The sequence below is a fragment of the Musa acuminata genome, chromosome BXJ1-8 (genome assembly GCF_036884655.1).
Source record: "Musa acuminata AAA Group cultivar baxijiao chromosome BXJ1-8, Cavendish_Baxijiao_AAA, whole genome shotgun sequence".
In the NCBI taxonomy this organism is placed as follows: domain Eukaryota; kingdom Viridiplantae; phylum Streptophyta; class Magnoliopsida; order Zingiberales; family Musaceae; genus Musa; species Musa acuminata.
In genome coordinates, this window is record NC_088334.1 from 27627501 (window position 1) to 27639150 (window position 11650).

At 36.5% G+C, this 11650-nt stretch overlaps 1 protein-coding gene across 1 annotated transcript in view; it reads right to left on the bottom strand.

Annotated features, from left to right (window-relative positions):
• The window catches only part of LOC135587690 (tyrosine--tRNA ligase 1, cytoplasmic-like), a 10867-nt gene extending 4 nt beyond the window's left edge, over positions 1 to 10863 (bottom strand). Inside the window, exons 1-10 of the mRNA XM_065079361.1 lie at positions 10652 to 10863; positions 10421 to 10568; positions 9758 to 10041; positions 9561 to 9657; positions 9322 to 9427; positions 9150 to 9232; positions 7650 to 7795; positions 7097 to 7202; positions 190 to 249; positions 1 to 108 (exon numbers count right to left, since the gene is read on the bottom strand). The exon at positions 1 to 108 is cut by the window's left edge and continues 4 nt beyond it. Of these exons, the coding sequence (XP_064935433.1) occupies positions 88 to 108; positions 190 to 249; positions 7097 to 7202; positions 7650 to 7795; positions 9150 to 9232; positions 9322 to 9427; positions 9561 to 9657; positions 9758 to 10041; positions 10421 to 10568; positions 10652 to 10758 (1158 nt within the window). The 5' untranslated portion in view covers positions 10759 to 10863 and the 3' untranslated portion in view covers positions 1 to 87. The remainder of the gene's footprint in view (positions 109 to 189; positions 250 to 7096; positions 7203 to 7649; positions 7796 to 9149; positions 9233 to 9321; positions 9428 to 9560; positions 9658 to 9757; positions 10042 to 10420; positions 10569 to 10651) is intronic.
• Positions 10864 to 11650: the final 787 nt, after the last annotated feature.

The following is an 11650-nucleotide window of genomic DNA, read 5'->3' on the forward strand; positions in this document are numbered from 1 at the left end:
GCCCACCCGATATTTGTGAAATTGATATAAATTAAAATGTGTTTCATGGTTCATAATTCCATACAGCAGAGCCTCACATCGGAAGAATCAACGGGTTACTCTGTAGGCCTGCAAAACAAATACCACGGCATTAATTAAATGAAACCAATAATACACTTTCCAGGAGGTGTAGAAGGTACACAATCATACCTTGACACTTTTTAGGAGGTCTTTAGCCACGCTGTTGTTCTTGAAATGATCACGTACAGGCTGCAAAAATGAAATGACTAAGGCCGAGCATCGAACTTGAATCAAACATAAAAGTTGCTTCAGCAGGCTTAAAGTATATGTGCATATTGCCATGTTCAAACTTACTCATCAGCAGTAAACTATTCATTTGATAATTCAGAGAAAAACAAGTTTAGCAGAAAAATTAGCCATCCTCCAAGCAGGCCGCTTAAACAAGAAGCAAGCCAACCACGGCCCCGGTTTCTAAAATCGATCCAGTAACTATACCAACTTGGACCACACTACTTTTGTACAAACTTAGACCTAAACTCTAATCACAACCACCTCCAACATGTCTCACCTCATCCTACAGATTCGGAGGCTTCATGGTCATCATTCGCTACTATCGGTGAGCATATAGGTCTCAATTTTTGGGTACACATTCTCTAAACCTTTTCCCAGGTGATAACAGTCATGGTTGTAATGGCTGTCAAAAGAGGTGGAGATACAAACACAAGCTGAAATCGCAAGTCAACCTACAAAGTAATAGTTCAGAAAAGATATCAACAGAGAGGTAACTGAAATCTAGCATGAACTGTTATCGAAGACTCTTGCAAATTCGATAGGAAAACATCACAGACTAGCTGACATGGAAATCAAGTAACTAAGCTTACAAATAAAGACCATCAGGTATTGGCCAAGTGGTCAGTTCCCTCATCTTCTTGAAGGCGTTCTGAGTTCAAAATCCTCGTGGTCGTGGTACCAAAGGACACTTCCTCGGGTGGAGGTTTTCACCCTCCATTAGCCTTGACAAAACAGAAGAAAACAAAGGCAAGGCCTACACCCACTTTAGCTGACTTATCATAGTACTCTTCCTAAATAGAATATCTATGCCACTACAGCCAATGTTGTAGTTGATGCACTTAGTAGAAAATCTATAAGTTTTATGACGACTTTGGTTGTGAAGCAATGAAAATTATTAGAAGAAAATTATGATTTGAATGTTATGAGAACAGGGCAAGACTCAATGATATTGATGGCCTCCATCCAAGTGTAATATGATCTCATTCAACAAATTAAAGAAAGACAACTACGAGATCCATGTTTAATCTACTTGAGGAATGAAGTAAAAAAGGGATTAAAGCTAAATTTTCAAGTTTCAGAGGATGACCTATTGAGATTTGGGGATAGAGTATGTGTTCCAAATGACCCAGATATTAAGAACCAAATCCTAAAAGAATATCATAATTCAAAGTACACCGTACATCCTGGTAGCATTAAGATGTATAGAGATCTCAAAAGTCATTATTAGTAGGAAGGCATGAAGAAGGAGATTGTAGTGTATGTTTCAAAGTGTTTGATTTGCCATCAAATCAAAGCAGAACACCAGAGGCCAGGAGGTTTGTTGCAACCTTTAGATATTCCTAAATGGAAGTAAGAGTGTGTTACTATGGACTTTGTTTCAGTATTACCCAGAACCTCTAGAAAGCATGATGCTATTTGGGTTATCATTGATAGGTTAACCAAATCTGCACATTTCCTACCAATTAATATAACTTATTCTCTTGATAGGCTTACAGATTTATATATCAATGAAATAGTAAGACTTCATGGTGTTCCAAAGGACAAAGGCTCCAGATTTATATCTAGATTATGAAGAAGATTACAGGAATCTATGGGCACTAAAGTCAAGTTTAGCATTGCTTATCATATTCAAACCGATGGTTAATCAGAAAGAACCATTCAAACACTTGAGGATTTGCTTAGAGCCTATGTTATGGATTGGAAAGGTGAATGAGAAAAAGAAATTTCTCTTATTGAGTTCACTTATAATAATAGCTGTCATTCAAGTATTCAGATGGCTCCTTATGAAGCTTTATATGGGCGAAAATGCAGAACGCCCATATGTTGGGAAGAAGTTAGTGACAGAAAGTTATTAGCACCAGATAAAGTACAAGAGACTACTGAGAAAATTCAAGTTATAAGGAAAAGGTTAAAGACTGCTCAGAGTTATCAAAAGAGTTATGCTGACAACAAAAGACGAGATATTGAGTTTCAAGTCGAGGATTTTGTATTCCTGAAGGTCTCCCCTTCTAAAGGCATTGTAAAATTTGAGAAGAAAGGAAAGTTAAGCCCAAGATTTATTGAACTTTTTGAGATCCTTGAGAGAATTGATTCTGTCGCTTATGGGATTGCATTGCCACCATCGTAGTATCATATCCATGATATATTTTATGTTTCAATGCTTAGAAAGTATATACATGATCCCTCTAATATCATTAAGTATAAGCCGATTGTGATTGATAAATACGTATCTTATGTGGAGGAGCCCACTCAGATTATTGATAAAAAAGAAAAGATCCTAAGGAATCGAGTCATCCCTCTAATTAAAATGGTTTGGAGGTATCATTCTGGGGAGGAAACAATCTGGGAGCTAGAGGAAGAAATGAAGAAAATTTATCTACATCTTTTCATTGAAGGAGGTATGATAAACTTAGATAACTAAAATTTTCTTTTAAGGAGGGAAAAGTGTAACATTCCTCATTTTTTTAAATTTTGTAAAGACTTATTTGTAATGTAAGGACCTATTTGTAAATATAAGGATTATTTAATAATTCTTTTGCATTGAATGATTTTATATTAAAATTTTATGACTAGGGGTCTAAATGTGAATCTTAAAAAACTGATATGATTTGTCAAAGATTCACATTAAGTTTAAAAAAAATGAAGAACATGTCACAAGTTAACCTAAGGATGGTGCCACCTATATTTGTTCTATGGATGACACTTAAGTTTCTTTTATACATGCATGCCACCTTGCAATTCTTGTGTTAGCCAAACCTAAGTATTTAGAGGAGAAATTAAAAGAAAACTTAACAAATGAGGGATACTTACTGCAACCAGCGTAGGCTTGAGAAGAGAAGGAAAGAGGAATTGAAGTAGAAGAAGAAACTTGCTTTGGTTTGAGGTTTTGCATCAATTCCCCACATTTGGGAATCAAATTTTTTAAGGCAAATGTTCTAACCCCTTCCTATAGTAATTTTGATCTCTGATTTCATCTTAATTCTATAAAATTTGAAAGATTTTGACTTCGTACATGATATTTCTGTCGTTTAGGAATAAAATTGTGAATCTAAAATTTTTTAAGATTTGACATTTCTGTATTGTTCTAGCCATAACTTTCTGTACCGATCTTTGATTTAAGAAAAATCAAATTAATCTGAAAATAAACTCACGGCTCTTTCTTTTAATACCAAGATTGACAAATTTAGAGTCTAATTACCTATCCAAACAGTTATTTCAACTGACTCTATGAAATTTATAAAACAGATATTGTTGGTTCTAACCTTTCAGTACTATCTTGCTTATAACTCTTTGTTGGAAACTCTGATATATGCAAAACATGATTTATAAGAAACTAGACTCATAAATCATTCTAATGCGTACTTGATTTAAAAGATTTAGAGAATAAATGCCTATTGAAGCATCTATTTTAATCAACTCTATGAATTTTATAAAACAGAGATAATGTTCTCTGACCTTTGGTTACTAAACCGTTTATAACTCCTTGTTGGAAACTCAAATTCATACAAAATATGATTTATCTAAAACTAGATTGACACATCTTTCGAATGACAAATATTTTGTGTAAATTGGAGCATAATTGGTGATTCAAATAGTTTATGAAACATGTCTCTCAAATTCTACCAAAATCGAGCTTTTGTCGAATCTGCCTATTCTTGTTTCATCTTTATCGGAAATTGATTTCAACTAAAATCCTTACTTCAAATGAGCTTTACATTATTGCTTTAAATTTAAATTCCTGCATACTCTTGTCCTACAAGTATTTGCTTACCGGAATCTGTTATGTAAACTTTGTTTGTATCGCAACGTTTTGTATAGGCACATGCATTCCGTTGTTCCGTATGTGCTTTCGATATGTGCTAATTTTATTGTTCACAATGTCCTTTTTATACTATGGTGTTTGTGAGATAATGTGAACCTTTGCTAGAAATGGTAAAGGAAGTTATGCTAGAGCCCGCGATGCTTTATCGGCCCCCTATGACTTCCCTCAGACGCGAGTGGATGGAGCTCCCAAACGTGGGAGACTTATGTTTGGTGGTCATTCAGAAATGGATGGGCCATATTATGTTATGATTCCGCTTCACCTTCTATGTGTTTAATATGATATCCAAAGCTTTAGTTATGTGTCTATGCGTGCTTTGGATAAGATAAAATGAATACAACGTCATATATGACATTTGAGCTTTTGTTTCATATTTGTTCTTTGATATGCTTCGAAATGTTTACACGTCTTTGATATGTATTGAAATATTCAATATGTCATGGATATGCTCTAAAATGCTCCCTTATGCTAATGATATACTTCAATTATCTTTCCTCATTGTTATGAACAAAACATGCTTCGAACGAAACGACATTGTAATTCTACATTCGATGAGTGGCTATCTATAAACTCTTATATCTCTGCCTTGTACTTTGATACCTTGTTTCTTTGAAACTATCCTCTTTGTCATGGATATGTTAGTCGCTTGCTAAGCTTTATATGCTCACTCCGTTGCTATATAAATTTTTCAGGATAACTTGTCGCTCCTTAAAGTGTTTAATTGGGATAAGGCAATGGAAAGCTAGAAGATTTTGGGACAAATCTTTCGTAGTTATAGGTTGTTGATGTATAAGTACATTTTATGTGTAATAAAATATTAACCACAAACGTAGATTGATGTATCTTGTAAACGTTTGAAAAGTACCTCTCACGTCGAGATTTTGGGAATGTTAAGTTTAATTTATATAATGATATAAACATGTGGTACATGCTAGTTTTGTGATTGTATAGATTCCCATACTTGTGGATTTATGATGTGGATATGGTTTAGTTGAGTTGGCTTCAGATTTTATGAATCATTAAGTGATATGATGTATGATTATAAACTGCATAAGTTTTATGAATTATGGATTATAGAGGTGAATTTTTGACTTCAATGTTTTCTTAGTGGCCTCGTATGTTTGGATCATGGATTATTGTCAAATTATAATATTATCGATTTTAAGATAAGTTCAGACCTCCTAAATGTGAAAATTGGGGGGGGGGGGGGGGGGGGGGTGGTGTGGTGGTGACAAGAGGTCCTAAAAACTTTAAAGTCTGTAAGGCGATGCTCGTTAAAGCTCCAACAAGCATCCACCTAGTTCAAGCGGCATGAAGCATATGAGAGACTAGCGCATGCTAAGGATAATCTTTTCCTTCATCTAAGAGATCTGTAGGAAACAACAAGGATCGGCACAATTCAGCCGACCCCACACTAGAGTCAGAATCATTGACGAGTTAAAAGCAGTACGGTAGATCAAAGTTCGACTACTCAACAACAACGGCGGAGTACAGTTGAGAGACAAGAGGCGCATTACAATTAGAGCAGAAGATTGAAGACTCAACAAAGGCGAGGAGATGCAACGTCTACAAAGGCTTCGACGAGGACCTCGAATGAATAAATGAGGAAGAATGTCACGAACAAAACTGTAAACAAGGTGTTTGATGTAATGCTCATGTATGTTCATGTCTTTCGGTTTTATTCATACTTTGCACAACATGTAAAAGGTTGATAGTAGGCTTAGCAGCCCCATTTTCTTTGGTTTTGATGGTCGTCTTAGGCTTGCAAACAAAGATTGTGTCATGTGGACACTTGTGGGGATTTCGACCTATAGTGAACCATTTTAGACCTTTTGTTGTACGACCGGTCAAAGCTTGTGAAGTCTGTTTATAATTTGCAATAGCTATAAAGTATTTGCTGAAGTGATTGCTTGTGGATCCCGAGTGAGATGCTTTCTTTAACCTGTTTTCTCTTTTATAGGTCCCAAGGGACCATAGGAGGTTTCGAGGAGGTTGACCTTTGGGGATGGACACGCAAGGATACTGCACAACTTAGGCAAAACCAGCTAAGTACGTGACATTATGGTATCAAAGCCTCAAATTATCCACTCTCTCAAGAGAGAAAAGAGAAGGAGAAAACAAGGATTTTAGAAGGTTGAACGAACAATTACAAGTCCACAAACAACTACTCACCAGGTGTCGGGCGTTAAACAATCTTCACAAGTTGGCACGTTAACTTGACGAGAACTTGCCTTCACGCCTAACACCCGGTAAGCAATTGTTTGTGGACTTGCAACTGTTTGTTCAACCTTCTAAAGTCCTTGTTTTCTCCTTCCTCTCTTTTCTCTCTTGCACTCAAGGTGCTCACTGAATTGTTTGTAAAGCTTCCCTCTTCGCAAGACGTCAAGACTTGTTCGTCACTCGTTTTCAAACTAATCAACTTTTTGTTTTACAGGTCCTTTGGGACCTGTACGAGATTGCAACTAGGCTGACTTTTTGCGGACGTATATGTCGTAAGGGCACCTCATGACTTAGGCAATCCCAGCTAAGTCCAAGGAGTTAGCGTAAGGGTACTTCACAACTTAGGCAACCCCAGCTAAGTCCGTGAGTTTGCCGCAAGGGTGTCTCACGACTTAGACAATTCCAACAAAGTCCATGACAATATGGTATAACAATACAACAGTATTATGTACCGATGTAGAGGCCAGGGACCGAAACACCTGGTCGAGACAAAAGGATAAACCATGGATATAACTATCATGTTTACTGACCTCCAAGATTCGTTATCCGAGTAAAATCATATGTTGACGCTACTTAAATTTAAGCTTGTTTTACATACTAATAGTAAGGATAAAGGCTGCATTGAATGCACAAGACTTGAAAACTGAACTGAACCTACAAGTAATTTTGGAAACCAGATTCACTTAAAATTTCTAGAAATACAGCAACCCATTAAATCCAGGATACATGTGGGGAAAAGAAAAAGACATAAGCTAGTGATACCTGCAATATAAGATTTAGTGCTTTTGAAAGAGCAGGCTTCAGATCAGCTGGATGTAATACTCCACTCTCATAGTCCAATATTAGTTCTTCCATGTTGTTGTATGTCCTTCATGAAAAAATAAAATTTAGAAAACATAATTTGAAACTATTCCCAATGGACTGAAATCTAAAGGCTGCACTTAAAGCATTATCTGCAGACCAAACACAAATTTTTAAAAGAAGCTTGCAGAGCTCCACAATGAAATTATAGAATTAGACCTAACAAGAGGACTACTTCTGGAAGACCAAGCTTACTATTCATCAAAAGGAAAACTGCACAGGCACGCTTATTATGCAATCATAAAGCATGTGCAGAAATAATAAATACAATCAGTCAAAATATTTAGTATGAAGTTTATGATTTATTTGCTTGTTGAGAGATTGTGAACATTAAATGCTATAAACAAAAGGGCATTATGTTTTCAAGACAAAGAGTTTCATAACAATATTAAAAAAACATAATCACAGTATTCTTCCTATGCAACTATCTTATTTAATGCTGACAGAGCCTCACTTGTTTCCACCATTTTCCTCTTTCCGCACAACTTCAAAATGGCCAAACCATGGAAAAACAATGTATTTAATGTACTCCAGGCATGGGTTCCCTTCCACAACCTTTGGTGGGCAGTAAGCCTTCTTTATCTTCACATTCACTTCACCCTACAAGAGAAACTGATGTTAATTGCAAATTTATGCAAGGTGCAGAAAGAGGAATTTAAGTAACATTCACATATGACACAATTTATTAATTAAACAAGCATGGAAAGACATTAGTTCATGCTTAGTAATAATAGAACAAGTATAAATAGTTGTAAGTTGTAACATGTGAGGCAAACGCAACAACCATATAAATGAAAAATTCAACATAGGTTGGTTATCTTTTAAAAATTTCTGTAAGCGCACACACACACACATATGTGTGCGTGTATATACATATATATACATATTCATACATATACACATACATATATATACACATACACATACATACGCATACACACACACACATGCATGCACACACACATATATATATAAAAGATTCATGAACATAGGCTCCTGCAACATTGATCATATCCAACCACCGGTTGACTGAAGATGGATCAGCAGATCAGGATGCATCTGATGTGCTTTCGTTTGTGGATATGATGCTATCAATCAGTGAGTCAAGATAAAGGATTGAAAAGGGGCTGCAATATGAATACATGTGGTCTAGTCCAATTATGGCCTGGTTCAAATTATCATTGCTTAAAGAGAAATTTTCAACGGTCATGTTAACACAATAAGAAGAATACATGACATGTCCAGTGCTAGCACCATGTTGGAATGATTTTTACAACCAGCACAAACAGTCAATAGTGATACTTGAAATCATTATATACCCCTATCGTGACCAAAACTATCAATAGAGTCACTATCAGAAAGCCTTGATAATTTAATGATGTAGAACATGAAGCCTTCAAACTAATAGCTCAGTTAAAAAAAAACCATTGAGATTCATCTATGTATAAGATTTCTACACTTCTAATTTTAACTCCATGTCTATCAACTCCTGAAAGCTACCCTGGCAGCATAACATACAGATTTCACAAGGGATTGTTAAACCTCTAATGGACACTTAATTATTGTCTACCAGCAATATTATTATTGTGAAGTCTTTGGCCTCCAAAAAAAGTTGCTTGTTATATCTAAAGTTATGAGCACCTATATTTTGTAGCATACTCCAGCACCTCTCTTTCTTGAGTTTCGAGAGCAAAAATACTGGACATTCACCAACCTCATGGAAGGCCATATTATCCTAATAATGTCATGGTCCAACAATGGTTAGTCCCTTCATTTATTTCCCAAGACCACCAAAATGCCAAAAAATCAAATGGAAAAAAAGTTTGTATTTTTGTTTAAATCTTGATCAGAATGATCTTGATCAGATTGAACTTGTTCCCAATGCCTGTGATTAGTCCACAGAATTCCTAGATATGTCATTAAACAACAACTTTTTGTAGTCCAATATATATACCTCCTCATCTTCCATGTAAATGGAAGAAGATGGATCACTTTTTGACATCTTCTCCTGGCCCTCCTGTAAACCAGGAAGCATATCTGCATTTCATTCAAAGCTAATTGTCAGAAAATCTCATCTTGAGAAATTTCCACATACATAACATATATAGTAAAGCATAGAAGGATACGATGTGACAAAATGATGGGCTTATTTTTTTTTTTGATGTCATCACAATATTCTCTTGCAAGCACATTCACTTTCCTCTGATCCATGCCTAACTGGCATATGTCGGCCTGAAAAGGTGTTATTTAATGTAAAATGAGTAATAAGTCAAAATGCCTTCAATTGATATGCGATATGTAAGAAAACGAATATATATAGAGAGATCAAGAAACAACCAATCCAGCGAAGCATAGGAAAGAAAACCTTGAGGAAGAATATGTCAGCACATTGCATGCATGGGTACAAAATCTGAGCCGCTGTCAATTCATCTTTTTCACTTCGGCCCATTATCTGACTACACCTGAACACCATTAGATCTTTACAAATCAGCAATCAGCCTAGTGTCAGCATAATCATCATAGGTTTCAACATGCTCTACAGAGACATAAACAATTGCATACCTTATTATGCGATGGAGTGTATTCCTCCGAGCTATATCCATTACAAGAGGCCAATACTCATGTGCTCGGCTATTAATTTCTTCTGAGGACCACAAAAATTCCACCTTATCGAGATTCATTCCTACAGCTTTCCAGATCTCAATAAGATAACGACCAACTGTATGGATTTTCTTCAGATCACCCCCCATCTTGTTGTTTAGCTGTGCAAACCAATCAGCAATCCAGATTTTCACAGTGCACCCAGCTGAAGTCAGCTTGTTCACATTGATCGTCTTCATAACTCCCTGTTCATAATTAGATATCAATTAGGTGGAACAAGCATGGTGTATTAACCTGCTACGCATAGAATCTGGTAATCAAACACCCAGATTAAGATATATTCTAATTCAACATAAGTTAGGAGGTTAAATACAAGCAATTTAATTGAGCATATCCCAGAATGGTGCAATTATAGCACAAAGCTACATAGAAGCAAACTGTTCACCGATAAATTAATGACTTTATTTCGTATCTGCAAGCAGTTACTGAACTCAAAAGCAGATCTTTCCGCAATACTGGGGGCAAATCAATCAAATTTAGAACAGGTCCGGTTCCCCTCACACCAGAAAAGCTGACGATATGGTAAATCGGTAGTGAATTCAAGAAGAAGAGACCAATTCGAACCTGGGCGATGTGCATCCTCCCAGATGGTTCGAATCCATCATAACAGACAGGAACTGGCTTCTTCGCGAGAAGATTCATCAGCTCCTCCTCCTGGATGCATTCCTCCCCCACGCTCCTCACCAGCGCGAATCTCTCTTCCAGCGCCAACCTGCGCCACAGAAGAGACACAAAGGGGTAAAAAAAACGAATCGCGATCGATCTAAAATCCAATTCTGGGGTTAGAGCACTTACGGGACCGCCGCCGGCTGTGGATCCGAGGGGGATGGGTCGAGCAATAGGCTTCCGACGTCGTGAAAGGGATCGTCGGCGAGTATCTGCTCCTTCTGTGCTTCCGCCATCGATATCGAAAGATTTTGGAGCAAATGCGGAATTCGTTGGCGATTAGGGTTTGGCGGCGTTTTATCCCTCTCCGAACTCGCTGTTCTCCGCTACTTTGTCTAAGGCCTGGTCTAATCCGCACCATCTGCATTTAGGGTTTTATGATGTTACAAGCCCAGCCCATCATATGTGCCAAATTTTGCAGACACGCATTTTTCTTATTTCATTTAATTTAGCATCTTCATCCTTGTAAAACTCACAAATATGTTTTGGAAAAACGTTTGTTAAACACCTACTAACGAGCACCTTGTGAGTACAATCAAATAGGTGATAGCAACATGGATGACCTCTAGTGTAGTCTAGATGAAAAAAAATCTGACAAACTTGAAACTCTTATTAAACAAGGCCTTGAATCTAAAGACAATTCGACAACCCGTTTTTCCCTTAGTGAGGAGGAGGGCTATGGCTATGTAGCAAAGCTATTGTTGCCAACCAACAACTTCATTCGAATTGATAGGCTAAGGTAAAATCAAATTAAGTAGACTTATTAGCCTGAAACAATATGCTTTGATCCCAAATAAAAATATATATGATATTTATTAATCTTATCAAGAGTGACCTAGTTTGAGTTAGGCAAGACTCTCTTATTCTTCTGAGTTTTTTTATTGAAGAAATCTTGACGAGTTATCTTACGCTATTATTTATTTATTTATTTTATAAACTTCCCAGCATTCCATTTGCTCTGAGTTGGGTATTAATGACTGAGTATGGAATATCTGGGAATTTATCTTATAATTAGGAGACTACAAGCACTATTTATAGGCTCTCTGGCTCGTATATAGTTTTGGTTTCTTAAGCTAGTAAAATAGTGCCTATAAATATTGTTATTAATTCGATCTGCACTTGCTTTTT